The sequence below is a fragment of the Haemaphysalis longicornis genome, unplaced genomic scaffold (assembly GCF_048455015.1).
Source record: "Haemaphysalis longicornis isolate Haplotype H1 unplaced genomic scaffold, Haemaphysalis longicornis Haplotype H1 scaffold_3, whole genome shotgun sequence".
Lineage (NCBI taxonomy): Eukaryota > Metazoa > Arthropoda > Arachnida > Ixodida > Ixodidae > Haemaphysalis > Haemaphysalis longicornis.
The window spans coordinates 187,458,299-187,478,302 of record NW_027526335.1 but is presented as its reverse complement, the minus strand read 5'-3'; the positions used below and the strand labels follow the sequence as shown (position 1 = coordinate 187,478,302).

Sequence of the window (20,004 nt, the reverse complement as noted above, 5' to 3'; positions counted from 1 at the left end):
GTTAATTTGGCTTGACAAAAGGACGTGTTTACCGGTTTTGTTCAATTACAGTACAGAAGTGCGACGACTGGGACAGAATCTCACTATGTGTTTATGGCTACAAAATGGAAACCGAGTGAACAACAGTCAATAACCTGAAGTTATTTGTTTTATACGAAACGACCGTTGTGTCACGTCAAGGATAAGGGAGGGGTTCATTGAATTCGCTAACTGTGGAGAAGAAGGGTAGTGGCGGGCATGAAGAAAAATGCCCAGGTTTTGTGGGCCTTCGCGGGCGAACTGGTAGCCCGCACCAATGGGCAACTGTCCTCGGAGGCTTCGCAGCTGCTTCAGGCCACGGCGAAGCAGCCACCGGCCTCGGAGAAGACGCCCGCCGTGGGCAGCGGGGGCGCTGAGGAAGCTCAGGCGATATGTGAACAGACGCAGCGCATCGGGGTTGGAGAGATGGTAGCAGCAGAGATAGATGACTGTGCCGCTGCGATAGCTGTTGCCACGCCCACGTTTGTCCCCTGTTGCCGAGACGTGGAAGCAGGGCCCTAGGAGTCGGATCGGAGCAGGCAACCTAGGAGGAAAACGTACATTCAATAGGCGGAGATGTGGGCGAGGACTTGACCGAAGCCACGTTGCAAAAACGGCACAAACACGGTGAGGAAGCTGGGGGCGGCGCAGAGTAATGACCCGACAATATTCTAAGCATTTGCGGTTGCGCCAATGGAAGGGTTAATGTTCTTGGAAGACGGCTTTTTTTTCAGAGGCATCAACTGTGGTACGGGGGACGTTGGGTGACGCATCTCGACTTGCCACACGACAGGCGGGGAGTTTTCTGCTCGCACATGAATCCCCAGGGGCGGCCATTTAGGCGTCCGGAGGATGGCGGCCAGTACTAAGTATAGCTTGTAATGGCCCACCATGGAGCCCGAGGCAAAGAATCACTGCGCATCCTGCCAACGTTGCCAGCTTCAAGCCGACGAGCCCGTCACTCGCCGCGTGCCTACCACACCACTGATACAGCCGCAGTGGCCGTTCGTGTGCGTCGACACGGTCATTATTTGGCCCATAGAGCCAGCATCAACTGAGGGCATTAATACGTCCCGTGCGTGATGGACCTCTCCACCCATTGCCAAGTATTAGCGTACCTACGAGCGATGACGAGGGCGACTTGCGATGCCCTGCTGCTCATAATCAGCTGAAAGGACGTTCCGGAACGCGTTTGCTGTGACCACGGTACGCACTTTACCGCAGCCTTAGCGCGAGAGCTTTTTGTTGGGTTGGGCTGTTCCCCGCGTTTCTCCACGCCTGACATTCTGGAGAGTAACGACTTCTTGGAGAGCTGGAACCAGGTTTTCCAGCAGCGGTAGAGACATTATCCAGCAGCAGCACATTATCCCGTTGCGGTCGAGATAGTGGGGCAGCCTTGTACTGTTCCTGCTAAGGGCGTACCACAACGTCCCACTAGACACTAACGACGTTTTGCTTTTATGGCTCTTCTACTGGCGGATGCCTTGAGGACCACGGGCAATACTTAGGGATATCTGGACGGAACACGTGGGCGTTCTGAAAACGCCACGCCAAAGTGTAGGGACATTTTTGAAAGAGTTGTGAGGGAACTTGCGCAAGGAAGCAGCAGACGCTAAGCCCGCTACTGGTCCGAGCAAAGTAAGTGCGCTGCCTATTACAACAACAAAGCAGACTCCAAGCATTTTCACCTTGGAAAGCAGGTAGCCGCGTTCGAGACAGGAACCCCTAGTAAGATACATTCAAGGTGGGGTGTCCTTTCACAGTTAAGAACAAGGAGCGCGACCACCCATACCATGTAGACTGCGAACATGCCAAGCGGAGGCATGCGAACAGGCTGAAACAGTTTTTTGGTGGAGTGGATCAAGTTGTGGTGACATATCAGGGCAAGTAGTTTGAGACGTCTCAGTCCTATACAACGCGCAGGCATAGCGGCACGTGGTGGGTGCCGGGTTAAAAGTCCATCGTGAAGCATCATGGGGAATTCGGGCACTCCCTGGACCCCCTAGGGTCTGAAATGACGCCCCGAACAAGGTGGCTACTGGTCCAGTTCCCGGGTGTCTCTTGCAAGAAATCAGAGTAGCACACGTAGGCAAATACCTCACCACCCTCCAGGAGGGAGGCTCGATAACACCGCCACACAGGATTTGGATCCAAGGGGTGCTACACTTCGGAGTTAGCAGCAGGCTACGCAACGTCCCACTAGGGCTGATATACTCCCATGGAAAGCGATCATGCCAAACGCGGGGTACAAATGGATAAGAAAGACAGTAGTGTGAGGATGGCAGTTAACTATCACAGCCTCAGCGACGTCACCATGTTCGATGCGTTTTCTGCAGCTCTACCCGACGAACTGGGGTTCTGCTGGGTCGCGGGAATTTTAAGAGCCTTTTTGGCTTATAAGTTACGACCGGTATGTGCCGGTGGCCAAATTCAGCCAGAAAAACACAGCTTTTGTCACCCAGAAAGAGCAACATGCCGGAAGGTAATGTCATTCAACCTTAAACACTCAGCCGCCACCTTCCAACGAGTGATGAATGCCCTCTTCCACAACCACCGCGACAACCTGTGGGCTTCCCCGTACATCGCTATGTTTTCGATGACGTCGGAAGGCCACTACGAGCACGTGGGCACGGTGTTAGGTCTTCTCAGTAAGGCAGGCATAATAAGGGCCGCTAACATTTGTTAAAGGGGCACTGGCACAAAAATTTTGCATCTTGTTTTTTTTTGTTGCGATAAGTAGCTAGTGACCTACTTATAACCTGTAGAAACCTCATTTGCTTCAGCGTGCGACGGTTGTTTAATTAGAGGCATTTTCAATGCGGCCAGTCGCAGTTTCGGTTTCAGCGAGTGCCGCGAAACGATGGATTTTGTGGATTTTGTGTGAACAAAGCTGACCACGTGACCGTCGGAGGGATATCACAGTTACAGAGCAGAGCCGCCGTAGCACTGTCGAATCCGCATCGACGGCAGTTTCTGCGAATGCCCCCCCGTACTGATCTCGTGAGGCGCCTAATTAAAAAGCGACCGTGGATGTGACGTAGGCGCTGCGAGTGCAAATGCTACCGCGGCTAAAGAACGACGCGCGACGCTCGAGACGGTGGGTGGCAAGACGCGCGCTGGGAGCAGCCGGCCGGTCTGCCTACAGGTCCGCCTACAGATGTGTTCGGCTTAGCACTGCGGCGGATATTCGAGTGCTGCTCTCGTAAGCGGTGCAGATGACAATTTTTAATGCAACCCGCCATGGCATCATTAACTCCTTTCTCATGTAAGCCACCATGGTCGGGACTTGGGGACAATTTCGTGCAGCGGTAACAAGCTATCACTCGAGCTACCTGCGCCGGCGTGGGCCACTTCGCGGCCGTGGCCGCCGCCTGCACAGCGACCGTGCGGCTTGCTCAGTGGGCTTTTCGTGCCTCCGGCGCGTTTCCGCATCCAATGGTAATAAACAGTAATAGAAACAGAGTCCCTGGAATCGCTGCAGAACTTTGGTCGCGGCCAGCTGCCCGATGAGCTGACGAAATCACGGTGCCTCCGCCGCCAACGATCGGGTCGTTCGTTCTCGAGAGCAGAAGCTCCGCCCTCCGGCCCTCCGATTGGAGCGGCGAGCCGGCAGTGCGGAAGCGGCAAACACAAACTCGTGACGTGTTTGGATGTTGTTTATTTACACTTGCGCGTGGTCCTATGCTGGCCGCTCGGTTGCGTTTCGCACACTTCAAAATTGATTTTAAATATGTTCTAGGCTGTATTCACCGCTGATATTTTGCAGATGATGTATATGTGTTCCCACCAATCTATCTCCGAAGTTATCTCGCCTTCAAAATTTTGTGTCAGTGCCCCTTTAACATCTGGGTGCGAGAGCAGCGCAGACAGCATGCCTAACGCACGTCGCTTCTGCCCATCGCAGGTTTTACTTGCGTTCCTGGTGCTGTGGTCGTCGCCATCGTCGTCGTCCACGGAAAGCGTCGGGATCAAGCTGCCTCTGGTGAAAATGCACGCGAACCAGCCCCTTCCACAACACGGTTCCATCTACCATCTGCCTTCGTCGACGCGCACAACCTTCTGCGCACCGGCCTCGTCAACCACGCTATCTGTGCCTGCGGACAGTTTAAATTGCTGCACGCGTGGCCATTTCTTCAGTGGGTGCGAGAGCAGCGCAGACAGCATGCCTAACGCACGTCGCTTCTGCCCATCGCAGGTTTTACTTGCGTTCCTGGTGCTGTGGTCGTCGCCATCGTCGTCGTCCACGGAAAGCGTCGGGATCAAGCTGCCTCTGGTGAAAATGCACGCGAACCAGCCCCTTCCACAACACGGTTCCATCTACCATCTGCCTTCGTCGACGCGCACAACCTTCTGCGCACCGGCCTCGTCAACCACGCTATCTGTGCCTGCGGACAGTTTAAATTGCTGCACGCGTGGCCATTTCTTCAGTGGGTGCGAGAGCAGCGCAGACAGCATGCCTAACGCACGTCGCTTCTGCCCATCGCAGGTGTGTAAACCATTGCCTTTGTACGCTAAAAAAAGCGACAATCCTTTTCTTTTTCTGCTCCCGCACCCACAAGTGATATCTGAAATTGTTTGCGACTGCTTTTCGACGATGTTTTTGTTACTGCAATCCGGCGATGTCGAGACTAACCCGGGTCCCCAGACGCGCTCTCATGCTCTGTTGCAACTTGATAACTTGCCTGATGAACCCTCCGAGCAGTTGAATGCCATTTTTCATCTCCTAAAAGATGTTCATGCCCGCTCTGTTGAATCAGCAAAGAGTCAAGAGGAGTTAGTGGCGGATATAAAAATCATCAAAAGCAGTCAAAAGAGCATAGAAGGCAAAATTGGAATTCTGCAGAGTAGATTGGAAGCTGTTGAAAGTAAAATCAAAACTCTTGACGATCACAGCGCTGACGTGGCAACTATTACTTCTACTGTCGGCACGATAACAGCTAATCTTGACTCCTTGCAATCACGTATTGACGAACAAGATGACCGGTCGCGCCGCAATAATCTACTGTTTCACGGTATTCCTGACTGCAAAGAAACTTGGGATGAATCTGAGGCCCGCATCAGAGAAGTTTTGACTGGTGTAATCAATCCGTTATCCCCTAACGACATCGAGCGGGCTCACCGATTGGGAGCATTTTGCCATGGTAAAATTCGCCCCATTATCGTGAAATTCGCCAACTTCAAAACAAAGGACAAAATCCTTTCCGCACGCAAAAATCTTAAAGAAAAAGACATTTCTGTGAACGAGGACTTTTCGCCGGCGACACGCCATGCTCGAAACCAACTTGCGGCCTTCGCGAAAAGTCTGTCAAATGAAGCACCCTTTCAACTCCGGTACAACAAGCTAATCATGAACAAAAAACAATACGTCTACGACCCAGCAGCTAATCGCGTAACAGAGCTCGTACAGCGCGTAATGCCCCACAGCCCCGAACACCAAACCGTGCCGAACAATGAAAGCTAGGGAAAATTGAGGGGCAGTGGAAGAAAACTAAATCGCGTATCATTTCTTTACACCAACATTCGTAGCATTCTTAAAAAACGCGATAATCTTCATTCTGCCGTTACTACAACTAATGCCGATATCATAGCATTAACAGAGACGTGGCTGCATCCAGATATTCTTGACCGCGAACTACTCGACTGTGCTCATTCTTTTTATTTTTACCGATGTGATCGAACAGCCCGCCAAGGGGGCGGCGTATTGCTGGCTGTTTCGAAAACCATACAATCACAGTATGTTCACGTTCCGTCAGATCTGGAGATAGTTTGGGCTATTATCCAACTCTCCCATAGGAAAGTTGTTGTCGGTGTATGCTATCGTCCTCCTGCATCATCCTCGTCCTTTATTAACGAACTACATGACGCTGTTAACTTTGTTAAGACTCGCCATCCGTCAATTCCTTTGCTTCTAATAGGTGACTTTAACATTCCAAACATTACGTGGGCAACTGAACCACCTACCATCAGCCCCTTTTCCACATTCGCAAATGATTTCTTAAATCTGTGCTCTATTTTTTCATTGTCGCAATTAGTAAAGCAACCTACCAGAACAACGGCGTCGGTAGCTAACACACTAGATCTTGTGCTTACGTCCCACTCCGACTTTGTTTCGAACATTACTCATCTGCCAGGATTAAGCGATCATTCTCTGCTATCGTTCAACATCAATGCATCCTGTCCCAAGCATGTAAAAACGGTTAAAACAATTCATGACTACGGTAAAGCCGATTTTAGCTCCATTAATAATGAACTCTGCACATTTCTTGATAGTTTCCTCTCCACTTTTGATAGTCGTAGTGTTCAAACTAACTGGGACGTTTTTGTAGATAAGGTGAAACAACTAACAAATAAATACATTCCTGTTCGCACTATCACATCCGGCCGCAATGCACCATGGTTCAACGTACAGATTAAGCGCCTCTTAAACAAAAAGCGTCGTATTTATAGGGCTGCAAAAAAATCCTCTAGCATCGCTCGATGGGACGACTACAAAAAAGCGTCGCAAGAGTGCATCATCGCCATAAAAAATGCGAAATATTGCTATCTTAACACCACGCTACCGACAATGTTGCTAACTGATCCTAAGAAATTTTGGCGCATTATTAACCCCAAAGATAGCGATACGATAACCTTGACTGACAGTACTGGAAACACCATTCCCCCTCATCTGTGTGCTGAAGCCCTAAATGATGCCTTTTCCAGAAATTTTTCTGTAACAACAGATGTTCCTGTTCCGACTGCCCCCCATTCTAACTACCCTCCCATGTTTCCTATTACTATTGACTACGTTGGTGTAGAGAGTATAATCAAGTCTTTAAAGCCTTCCTCGTCTCCTGGGTGTGATACGATTAGTCCGAAATTTTTGAAAAACACAAGCTCTTATTGTTCAATCATACTAACAAAGATATTCGAACAATCGCTTCATGAAGGCTGTCTCCCCATCGACTTTAAGATTGGAAAGATAACTGCACTGTTTAAAACGGGTAACAAACATTCACCATCTAACTACCGGCCCATCTCGCTAACCAGCATACCCTGTAAAATATTAGAACACATAATATATTCCAACCTGGCAGGTTTTCTTGAATCTAACTCGTTTTTTTCTAAGTGCCAACACGGTTTTAGGAAAAATTATTCATGCGAAACTCAGCTTGCATCTTTCACCCATGGACTACACACCATTCTTGATCGTTCATCTATCGCTGATTGCATTTTTTTAGACTTTTCGAAAGCGTTTGATAAAGTATGTCACAAGTTGTTACTTCACAAACTACAAAATCTTAATCTTGATCGCAAACTTTTATTTTGGCTTGAATGTTTTCTTTTTAACCGCTCTCAGTTTGTTTTAGCCAATGATAACGTCTCACCCCGAACGAACGTCTTTTCTGGAGTCCCTCAAGGATCTGTCCTGGCTCCCCTGCTATTTCTTATTTACATTAACGACTTACCTTTGTCTGTTACATCTCACATTCACTTGTTTGCCGATGATTGCGTCCTCTTTCGTGAAATATCTAATGACAATGACCTATTAGCCCTTCAATCCGATCTTAACGCTATTTCAGTGTGGTGCAAAACATGGGTAATGGAACTTAACACTAGCAAATGCAAGTTTCTTCGCGTATCTAGAACTAACCATTTATTGCCCACTTACTATCTGAACGATGCTCCTTTGGAATCTGTCAGCACTTACAAATATCTCGGAATACATATTACTAACGACCTCACTTGGTCTTTACATACAGCGTACGTAATTAATAACGCTAATCGCATGCTCGGCTACGTACGTCGAAATTTCTCACAGGCTCCCTCTACACTAAAACTGACTCTTTACAAAACGCTTATACGTTCCAAACTGGAATATGCTGCATCAGTTTGGGATCCTAACCTAGAAAATCTAACACACTCACTTGAAATGGTCCAAAATAACTCTGTTCGTTTTATACTTTCTAACTACAACCGGACTGCTAGTATAAGCACTATGAAATCCAGCCTCAGGTTACCTTCTTTATCATCTCGTAGAAAAATCCTTCGCCTTTGTCTTTTTCATAAGCTTTTTCATCACAGCCATCTACGCGACGAACTCATTCTGCCTCCTCGGTACATTTCAGCTCGCATAAATCATGTCCATAAAGTCGGCTTGCCGTCCTGCAGAACTAACTCCTTTTCCCAGTCATTCATACCGCGTACATCACAAGAATGGAACCACCTACCCGCACTGACGGCAACAATTTCTGACCACCAACTTTTTAAAACTGCTTTAGCTAACATTGTATAATCGGAAGCATTGAAGTACATTGTATTTTCCTGGTTTTTGTTCTGTTTATTGTTTTTTTCTGCTCTGTTTTATAATATGTTTATAACTATTGTAACCCACTCCCCTCTCTAATGCCTCTGGCCCTGAGGGTACCTAAATAAATAAATAAATAAATAAATAACGATTAAATACATCGGCCACGTCTCGGATGACGCACTCATGCAACTTATTCAAGAAGCTAGGCGCGATGCCGGACTTTATCCAGAAAACCACAAAGAGGATGGTGCGAAGTATGCTTGGGCTGTGTAGCCACTACCGTGAATATATCCCAAACATTGTGACAGTGGCGAAATCGTTGACGCGTCTCATAGCTAAAGGAATCCAGGTTCCTTTGGGCGGGAAGAGGAGGCTGCATTCTAATCTTTAAATGACTCCTCGAGTAGAGCAACGCATCTGGCCACTCTCCGTTCTTACAGACAATACTGGCTCCTAACCGATGTTTCTGTCATCGCGAGCGGTGCCTGCTTGGTACAGATCACCGATCACAAAAAGAGATGCTGAGCGCGTTCGCCAACCACAAATTTGCTCCTGCACAGGCTCGGAATGCTACGATAGGGAAGGGGAACTTCCTAGCCGTAGGTCCCTGTGGCTTAGGCGCTTACAAAATTGGGTATTTGGGGCTAACGTACATGTCTTCTCCGACCACAATCCCCACGCATACCTGGCTAAAAGTACGCCGAATAGTGCCAGGACAATTGGGTGGGCTCTGGGTCGCTACGACGTCTCCCTGTCTTATCGAGAGAGAAAGGCTCACATAATGATGACGCCACTTCCACGCTCCCTAACTGCAGGTGGGACGGCGGGTATTAGAGCGACTACCGAGGTATTAGAGAGACAACCGCAAACCGACCCTCTTATAGAGACAGCGACGATAGATGTGGTCGGCCTCTCTGCAGTGGTAGCACTGCGGACGATTATCGGGAGTTCGGAATACGTCCGTCTTCCTCGGTGTCTGGTTTCGGGCTACTGGGCTTCGGGCGGGCGACAGTGGGCGGCGGTACGGCAGGTCCTGTTGACGACGTGTTGGAGCAGGGCGGGGTCGGCGAACTGCCGCGGAGTAGCACATAGCTTGTGGCTCGCGGGGTACTTCGGATGGCATAGAAGTCCCCAACGCTTGTTGCACTTCTTCCCTAATCACGTCGGTAAGGGCAGCGACGAGGGGCTGCAGCGGCGTGGGGAGAAGTTTCCGCAGCTCCTTTCTCACTACTGCGCGGATGGTATCGCGTAGTTTATTAGCCAGAAGCCGCATGTTGTCGACGTAGTTCGCATTGGCCGAACCAACAAAGTTGCAGTCATACTGCTTAGCACGCATTTCGAGGGCCTTCTCAATCGTGCTGGCTCCGGTCACGAATTCGGCGATGGTTTTTGGCATGTTGCGGACAAGTCAAACAAACAGCTCCTCCTTCACACAGCGCAACAAAAAGCGTTCTTTATGTCATTTCGGGGTTGGCGCGGCGAAATAGTTGCTTCATTTCCTCAACGAAGATCACCACCCCTTCGTTGGGGTGTTGCGTGCACTTTTCCAACAAAAGGGTGGCTCGTTCTTTCCGCACGACGGTGGCGAATGTTTTGAGGAACTATCTCTTAAAGAGAGTCCAGTCGGTTAGGGAGCTTTCATGGTTTTCAAACCAGGTTCGGGCCGTATCTCCTAAATAGAAGAAAACATCGCGGAAAGTTTCTTCGTCATCCCACCTGTTAGAGATGCGGACGCGCTCCACTTTCTCCAACCAGACCTCAGGGTCTTCTCAGGGGGATCCGCGGAACGATGGTGGTTCCCGTGACTGTTCAAAAACGAGGGCAGGATTGGTAGTGCTGGTCATGGTGCTTGCGTTGATCATGGTGGTGGTCACGACGTCTTCTTTCTTCACTTCGTCCGGAAGCAGTCCAAATTCCGGCTAAAGACCTTGCTGTTGGCGGCTTGCACGAGTGGGACTTGCTTGTTGGCTTGACGGGGGCGTAGGGTGCATTTACCCAGCACCACCACCACATGTCACGTGGCCAAAGACAACGCAGTTGTCTTTAAGGAAATTAAGTTTATTGCAGCGAACTTGTGCTCCCCTAACAACTCAAATATTACAGGCGGCGAAGCAGCAGTCAACAAAGGGACGTACGAAGCCGAGTGTCGATTCGAATGCCGCGGCGTCTGTTCTGCAGGCTGTTATCTTTCGGTGCGAGTGTTTCTAGAACAGTCGATTTACATCCAGAACATTGTATATCAGAGATTATTCTGGGCTAGTGACGTTAAGACGAAACAGTCTGCTTATCTGAATGAGATAGCCCGTGCGGCATAAAAATAAAGAATGGAATACGCGCTTCGCTTGCGACATAGATAACAGAGCTGCGCGAGGCCGGGCACTAAAAACAAATTAATAAAACAAACCCATACATGATTCGCGGCAAAATGCTATGAATTACACTTTGGGTAAACCATCGCCTGGATAGAGAACGTTTTTTTCTCAAAGTAGCTTTAGCGGTCCGCTATCGCAAGGTTAACTGCTTGTTCTAAAGCTGCTTTATACGTCCTAAAGCACACAGTTGTTTGGCAAGGGGCGATTATGCTGAGCCTTAGATTTGCTTGGGGATCTCACCTCGAAATACAGCTTCAGTTGTTCATGGTATTTCCAGATCTGTCCCAGCTGTGCAAACGCATTCAGTACACCATAGTCCCTGATGTTGTTGAGTTCTTTCCATGTCTGTAATGTCTTTTTATCTCCTGAATGGCCGAAAGTGCCTTGTAAGACGTACCTGAAATTGTTCGGATGCAATACGGCGCGACTGAATAAACAGAAGCAATTCGCACTTTGTGAGAAAAGAAAATGTCAAAAAGAAGAGAAAAAGCGCCACTACTCTAGCAGGCATATGTATCAATACTAGGCTTCATAGACACGCTAATAGAGTCATCCTAAATATTCCTCTACTGTACTTTGCGCCATTTCATCTCCGGCTTTACCGTGCAGTAAGAAATCTTGATACAGTAAGATCAACACTATAAAATTCAATCAATCAATGATTCTATGAATGAATAGATTGAATGCGGAATTATTCAAGCCTTTTATTGATTTCTATAAGAACGTTAACGCACGCATGACCTCTGCCCGCATGAAATTACCCCTTTAAGCAAAAAAACAGCAATGTCATCACATTCAGAGATTCTCCCAGAACAACTTATAGGTAGAAAAAGCGGCGCGAAAAAGCAAGAGGAGTACAAAGGGGCCGTGACGTGCGCAGTATCGACTAGAACCGACAACCTGCTGTACTCACAGAACTATTGCCGTTATTTTACACACAAATCTCAAGAACAAAACACCTGCAGGCAGTAATTATTACCACGTCGAAGTTGGCATTGTCGAAGATTCACAGGATTCGCCAAATTGCACATTAAAACAATGATGTGTATGAAAATACATACAGCCTGGCAGTTAACTCGCAAAATTTACTGCGATTTGTGAGATGAGCGTACCAGCTGTAACATTTCACGACGATGGGGACCGGGACACGAGCTGGGTTAGGACCTTACGGCAAGCGGGAACTGCAGTAGCATGGCGGTAGCTGCTCAGTTTAGAACCTCGGGTATGGGACTAATAAGGCAAGCTCGAACGTACACGTTCGACACTCCAGCTAGACTACACAAGATATAGTGAGATCCTGCTACACCACACCCTAGGGTGCTCTACATGTAACGTTACACTGGATCGAGACCACATCCTATGGAACTGCGCAACCATACACACCACTACTAACGCACCCCACAAAGGCAATTCTGGCGGCGTACATGACGAAGCTTCTTGAAGACGTCACGGATCTGACAGCCTTGATGCCAAGGTAGCATAAGAGGGCTCCCCACCAGTTAGCGACTGATGACATTCTGTAGACATTAAAATGAGGCACACGGAGTTGAAAAGAAGATATCCATTCTCCCCGTGTAGTGAAAGTGGCGCTGGATACCGCCCTCAAGGGGCAGATACAGTTCTACGAAATATAAATACCCCAGAATGTATGGGAGAACAAAGTCGCCCAGAATACCGAATTGTTAAGGCATTCGAGATCAAATCTAGAGGCTTGGCTTCAGTCCCCACTAAAGCAGCGTGTTTTTCTTTCTTTCTTTCTTTCTATTTTTCTTTTGTTCTTTGCTTCTTTCTCTCTTTCTTTCTTGCTTACGTATGTTTAAAAAATGTTAACTACACTAACAGTTGTAAAAAAAGAGCCTAACAACACACCTATGCCTCCTAAGGCGTTGTAGACTGCCGACCTATCTTTCTTTCCACTCGCCTCCACCTCATCTTCCCCACCCAACAACCTTCCCTCTGCGCTTACTGTCCCCAGCCTGGCACCCTCTACCACATCATATGGGAGTGCCAACGAACTCCAGACTTGCCCCCCCTTTCCAACCCAACCTTCGAGCAGTGGAGGGCTTCCCTGGCCAGCCCGGACCCGGATATCCAGCTTAAGTTGGTGACCCGAGCACGGACGGCCAGCCGAAGTCAAGGCATCCCGGACTAGGGACGCCTTCCACGGGGCGACGCCCACACATCAGCCTCTGCTGGAGAAATAAAATTTTTTTCTCTCTCTCTCTCTCAACGACGCCCTCATTTGTTAACTATGTATATATATATATATATATATATATATATATATATATATATATATATATATATATATATATATATATATATATATATATATACAAAGTAGAAGTACGCTCTTCGGAGACTTTATTTCCAACGTTTCGACCTGAGACAGGTCTTCCTCAGGAATCACACACACCGACCACACACACCATACAGAGCTTATTCTGCCAAAGGCAGGCGAGAAAGAGCCTCACAAAAAAAAAAGATAAAGAAAAAAAGAAAGAAAAAAGGAGGAAAGGAAGAGGGAGGAACAAGGTGGCAAGGAGGAGGCAAGAAAGAGGCAAGGAGGAACACACTGCATGACCGTGAGTGGTGGGGATAACAGGAAATGCGACGAGTTCACGGGTGGCGAAAGGCCCAAAAACATCCGGTGTCTCCGAGAGGGAAAAACTACAAAGCACACGCCGCCAGAGCAGTGAGTTTACATGCGCGTCACCGGTAACAAGGAATAACTACGACCGTCTTCAGCGGCACGGTCAAGAATGCAAGCGGGGCCCATTACTGTATCAGAAGCGCAGGCAGCCTCCGCGACTTTGGAGGGTCCCACAAAAGCCAATGGGGGAGCCCATTTGAGGCGTCCCCTTCCCCGCCTACGCCTCCCTTTGTACACGGCATCGCGTCGTGTCAAGCCAGGTCAATGGACAGCCTGTTAACTGTTAGTACTCGGCCTGTCGCCGGCACGCGTTGATTGTTAAACAGCATTCGAAAAGGTCCATCCGTCCGATTTGGTTTACCTATTGGAGTGTGGCGGATGTATTATGCAGTACATAGGACAGACGGATGGACCTTTTCGAATGCGGTTTAACAATCGCCGCTATCACACCAAGGCACCCCCAAACCTTCCCTTGTCCAGACACCTAGCGGTGCAAAATCACTCTTTCGATGACATTAAAGTCACGCTTCTACAGAGCAGTTTTTCTATCTGTAGGGAGCGAGAACAATGTGAGTCTTACTTAATCTACAAATTTAATACGCTGAAGGAGGGTCTTAATGAGAGCCCTGGAACTATGACTGTAATTCGTACGCTGCATGACCATTGAACCATTGTGACCCCGGGACATACGGGACCTTGTAGTTTTGTTGTCCTTTTGCTATGATAACATTAAGCCCTTCATGTGCATCGGCCTTTCCCGGGCAGGGCATTGCACGGTCTGAGGTTTACAGGCAGCCTGTTGCTCCAGGTGTGAGGTTGTACAATGTAACACCAACAACATACCGTTATGTTCCGCGGTCACTACAACTATCTCGTCCGCTCCCGGCCGCCTAGAAACACTTCCCTTCCCGCCCCCGCTATTTTTTATTTTTTTCCCTCTCATTTCCTTGTCTCAACGCTCAGCAAGCATAACACGCCTCATTAATAACCAGATGGTACCCATTGCCTGTTAATGTCACCATATGTCATACCAATTTTATCCTTGAGAAATGTGAAATGGAATGTTGAAGCTTTTTATTCAAACCGAGCGTGTAAGAAGTATTTTATTTTGGTGTCTGTTGTGGCTTATGCCTCGGGTGTCTTGTAATCACATTGTGATCCCCAATGCTGGTGTTCACGGAGTGCTCGCGTCCTTCCTGTCTTTCCACTCATGTTTTGCTTTGCTTCTCTTTTTCATTGTTTCCCTCTTTTTCTTTTATTTTTTTTTTTCTATTTTTTTGGTTGCCCCGGAGGCAACGGCACATACCGGCGGTCGGCTCTCTCTTCTTGTTTTCATGTTTTTTAAAAATTGCCGCGCTCCGCCATATTTTCGTAGATTGGGACCAGGGGTCCACGCGTGCCGGCGACAGGCCGAGTACTAACAGTTAACAGGCTGTCCATTGACCTGGCGCGACACGACGCGACGCCGTGTACAAAGGGAGGCGTAGGCGGGGAAGGGGACGCCTCAAATGGGCTCCCCCATTGGCTTTTGTGGGACCCTCCAAAGTCGCGGAGGCTGCCTGCGCTTCTGATACAGTAAAGGGCCCCGCTTGCATTCTTGACCATGCCGCTGAAGACGGTCTGTAGTTAATCCTTGTTACCGGTGGCGCGCATGTAAACTCACTGCTCGTGGCGGCGTGTGCTTTGTAGTTTTTCCCTCTAGGAGACACCGGATGTTTTTGGGCCTTTCGCCACCCGGGAACTCGTCGCATTTCCTGTTATCCCCACCACTCGCGTTCATGCAGTGTGTTCCTCCTTGCCTCTTTCTTGCCTCCTCCTTGCCAACTTGTTCCTCCCTCTTCCTTTCCTCCTTTTTATTTTCTTTTTTTTTTCTTTTTCTTTTTTTTGTGAGGCTCTTTCTCGCCTGCCTTTGGCAGAATAAGCTCTGTTAGGTGTGTGTGGTCGTTTGTGTGTTTGTTTCCCATGTGGCCTGTGTTTCGGGGCGCCCCCCCCCCCCGTCTGAGTCTGTACGATTTTACCCAAAGCTTTCATTCCTGAGGAAGAGCTGTCTCAGGTCGAAACGTTGGAAATAAAGTGTCCGAAGAGCGTATTTCTACTTTGTGCGTATTCCTGCAGCAACTAAGGACTCTACTTCACGACTGTATATATATATATATATATATATATATATATATATATATATATATATATATATATATATATATATAGATGAGTTTTGCAACGGGCCAGAAGAAACGGTCAGGTAAAAGGTAAGAACAACTTTGCGGTTAACTTGTTTATTATAAATTAGTCCGACAGTTTCGGAAGTGGAACTTCCTTCCTCAGGGACAATCCCACAATGAACACCGAATCCTTATACACACTGCATGCGAGGGAGAGTCTCTCCTCCTCTCCCTCATGAGGAGGGGAATACGCCAGAGAACGTAAAAAATCGGGTAACAACAGGGCACTTGCTGAGTGGAGAGGATTTAAATTAAAAAAAGAAAGAAAAAGAGGAAAGGCGGTGGTTTTAGTGAGAAAACGGCTCTGGTGGGGGAAGGGAGCGGGACCAAAGGTTTCTGTCGGCCCGCTGCGGCTGGGATGAAAGAGAACTGACAAACAAAATACAGACAACGCATGAGCACAGATGGGAAGAGCGGGGCGGTGGTGTAGTAACTAAGGACGCGGTCTTGGCCCGGCATTTGTTTCGTGGGTTCACCTAGAACAGACCGTTAAACGGAGAATCATTGCTTTTACAAAGAAACCGGTGATAAGTCTACTTTGTTTGCCCTTTGAAGGGCCGCGACATGGCGACAGAGAAAGTCACTAGCGGCAGCCAGCGGCGAGCCGCATAGCGGTCGGACCGCGCGGAAGACAGGGATCAAGTTACACAGGGGCGCGGCGAGTTCGGAGAAGGCGACGAGTACCCCGTCCGTCCTTGGCCGCAGCGTAGAGTAATGTAAAGGCACACATACGACGCGACAAGCGTGAAGTTCAATGGAGGGCCGACACAGAAAATCACTGAATTACGACACCGCTATGTCTCAACAGAACACGGCAATCTCAAGGTACGGCCAGATTGGCACTGCCGTTCAACGTCACCTCCCTCTCTCTTCTTACTCTTCCTAGTTGTCCCAATGTGGACAGCATTTATCGCGCAGCACGTGCAGTGCGGGGCTTAGGCGGCTTTTTTGGGCGGCGCTCCCTCTCGGTATGCGCCCGTTGTCTGCTGAGCTAATGGCGGGTGGTCCTGAATGAATTAAAAAAAAAAAAACTTTTATGCTAGGAGAAAAGGGGTGGAACAATGTGCATCCACTTCCTGTTGTCAATCAACGTCCGTGGTCCTCCGGAGGCACGACATGCTGCCAGCGCTCTCGTTGATACCATGAGTCAGCGTTTTGAACTTATAAATAAGGTACGATTCCTTCTGTTCGCGCTCCCGTTTAGTGTGAAAACCGGTCTCAAGCAGAGTGACTTTAATTTGGTCGAATGAATGTCCTGGGAGGCTGACATGTCTTGAAATGGGCAAGTTCGGTTGTGTTTGAGCGTGAGAACGGTGGTTGTTAAAGCGTTTGCGGAAGGCGGTTTCTGTTTGTCCGATGTACTGCATGCCACAGATGTCACAGTGAAGCATGTAGACGACATTTTGGCTGTCACAGTTTAGATGCGCATTTATTTTGAATACGTAATCTGAGGAGCTGGCTTTAGCAGTAGTGGTGGTAGTCATGTGTGAACAAACCTTACAACGTGTTTTCTTGCATGGCTGGCATCCCCGTTGAGTGCCCTCAATGGCAGTCGTCTTGGCTCTGACTAACATATCTTTCAGGTTTTTTCCGCGGCGATAAACAACTCGGGGTTGGCTTTTGGAAAATTGAAGATAGCCGGCTACTTTGTTGCAGTATATTAAAATGTCTCGAAAGAATGTTATTAAGTTTGGGCAACGCAGATGAGTGGGTGAGGACAAGATTTGTATGGCTTCCTTCATTCCTGGGATTCCCTCCATGTAGAATTTCCTCGCGGTTTAGGTTACGAGCTCTGTTGATGGAGTCATCGACCACTGCTGCTGGGTACTTTTGACGAATGAGGGCATTGTTTAGTTGTTGGGAGTTGTGGTCAAAGTCGGCGTTGTCAGAGCAAATTCTGCGGTATCTGTGGGCCTGGGAATAGGGAATGCTCATCTTGCAATGCCGTGGATGGTCACTTTCAAAGTGCAGATACTGCTGGCGATCTGTGGGCGCCCCTGTGTAACTTGATCCCTGTCTTCCGCGCGGTCCGACCGCTATGCGGCTCGCCGCTGGCTGCCGCTAGTGACTTTCTCTGTCGCCATGTCGCGGCCCTTCAAAGGGCAAACAAAGTAGACTTATCACCGGTTTCTTGGTAAAAGCAATGATTCTCCGTTTAACGGTCTGTTCTAGGTGAACCCACGAAACAAATGCCGGGCCAAGACCGCGTCCTTAGTTACTACACCACCGCCCCGCTCTTCCCATCTGTGCTCATGCGTTGTCTGTATTTTGTTTGTCAGTTCTCTTTCATCCCAGCCGCAGCGGGCCGACAGAAACCTTTGGTGCCGCTCCCTTCCCCCACCAGAGCCGTTTTCTCACTAAAACCACCGCCTTTCCTCTTTTTCTTTCTTTTTTTAATTTAAATCCTCTCCACTCAGCAAGTGCCCTGTTGTTACCCGATTTTTTACGTTCTCTGGCGTATTCCCCTCCTCATGAGGGAGAGGAGGAGAGACTCTCCCTCGCATGCAGTGTGCATAAGGATTCGGTGTTCATTGTGGGATTGTCCCTGAGGAAGGAAGTTCCACTTCCGAAACTGTCGGACTAATTTATAATAAACAAGTTAACCGCAAAGTTGTTCTTACCTTTTACCTGACCGTTTCTTCTGGCCCGTTGCAAAACTCATCGAAATCTTGACCATCAATGGCTGCCAGACACCATACAACGGAGCGGTTGACGTGCCTTTTTCCAAGGCACACCATCCGGAGCGCTATTGTGGGGGACTCTCTCATCCGCCATGTCCACGGCCATTTCAACCCGAGTGAGAGAGGTGCTCCCGGATTTATCTCATACGGTGGCATGAAGTTTGAGGACGTCACCGCCGCCCTGGAATATCTACCCCCAACCGTGGAGACACTGGTGCTTCACGTCGGAACTGCTGATATAGCAGAAAGCGGATCGTCCTCATCCCTGGAGAAGTTTAGACGGGGTTCGCCTCCACCGTCCGGCCTTGAAAAGGATATGTTTGAGCCTGCCCCTTCCCCGCACCCTGAACCGGCGCCGACGAGGGGGAGACTGGCGGTTTGTCAGATCATTCAACTGCGAAGCCTCCCATTTTGTGCGCGAGGTCCGCCGCCTGTGCCAGCGGAAGGAGTTAGGAGCAGACGTGCGCTACATCGATCACGCCTTCCAGGAACTACCGGCGCGGAGGGTCTTTGCTGCTGACGGGCTCCACGCGAGTTTTGAGGGCGTTGCGCTGCTGGCGGAGCACTTCCGCAACGCTCTCTCGTTCAGGGCGCTCGGCTGGCAGCGGAGACCCTTTAAACCCCGGGCACCGAACAACCCAACACCAGGTGCAACGCCGGCACAGCGGGAACGTCAGCGGGCTCCCCCTTCTCCGGAGGTCTCTCCCACCACAGCTGTGACCCCGAAGACTTCGCCACGCCGGCCCAACAGGACACGCCAGACCCCCCCTGAGACGACTGACGCGGGGGTTCGCAACGACTGACTCCGCCCAAGTAAAGGTACGGCCCGAACGACACGACCCTGGTCGCGCGCCTTCCTCTCTCTTCGCAAAAGCATAGATAAGCGAGTGCGCTACAACTTGCACAGTGCTACTTTAAAATCATATGCAACAGCACGTAAAATACCTAAAGGACTGCGGCTAAGGCTGACACCGGCAATGACCGATCTTAATGCAGATGAAATGGCGCGGTGGAACAATATTCTTGAGGACGCATCCTTGCAGCTAATGCAGGTAATAATAGGACACGGAGAAAGAAAGACATTAAAATTAGAGAAGTTGGAAACTTCCCTTCGGAGCAGCCCGGAGATATCCGAAATGGAAAGAATGGAACTCAAGAGATACGAATCTCAAAAAGAAGGAGGTGTGATGAACCAAAAATTTAAAAAGATGCGGAGAGACAATATCCCCATTCCAGATCACTCCTTTAGGGAGCAGGGAGTTGGATGCTCAGGAAGCCAAACCAGAACTGAGAATTCTTCCATTCCGGATAATCCAGCTGCTGTACCCTTGGGTGAGGAGAAAAGCGTATGTCCTGTGAGTCAAACCCCATCTGAAAGTTCGGCGCATCCAGAATCCAACGTTGTCAACCTATCGGACGTACCGCTCATAGAATCTGAACTTAAACTGCTGTCAAAAGGTCTCACATTCTGTCCCTCTACGGGTAAATTTAATGAATTTCAGCTGTACCAGGACTTAGACAATTTTGCGAGGAACTTACGCCTTCGTGAATACTTCTACCACCGGGAAACGAACCCAGACAAAAAAATTCCGGGAGCATCAGACAAATGTTGGACACCGAGCGATGGTCGGGACAAACATCTCGATATGTACATTTCGGCCGTTCAAAAAGACGTGTTGAATGCATTAAAGAAAACAAACCCTGTCCGCAACAACCTATCAACTGATGAGCGCAAGGCCCTTTTCTCTCTCCGCCAACGGGATGACAT

At 48.9% G+C, this 20,004-nt stretch overlaps 1 protein-coding gene across 1 annotated transcript in view; it reads right to left on the bottom strand.

Moving 5' to 3' along the window:
* LOC144173618 (uncharacterized) overlaps nt 1-20,004 on the bottom strand; it is a 67,129-nt gene that overhangs the window by 17,466 nt on the left and 29,659 nt on the right. The window contains exon 2 of the mRNA XM_077701963.1: nt 10,921-11,077. Coding sequence (XP_077558089.1) covers nt 10,921-11,077 — 157 coding nt within the window. The remainder of the gene's footprint in view (nt 1-10,920; nt 11,078-20,004) is intronic.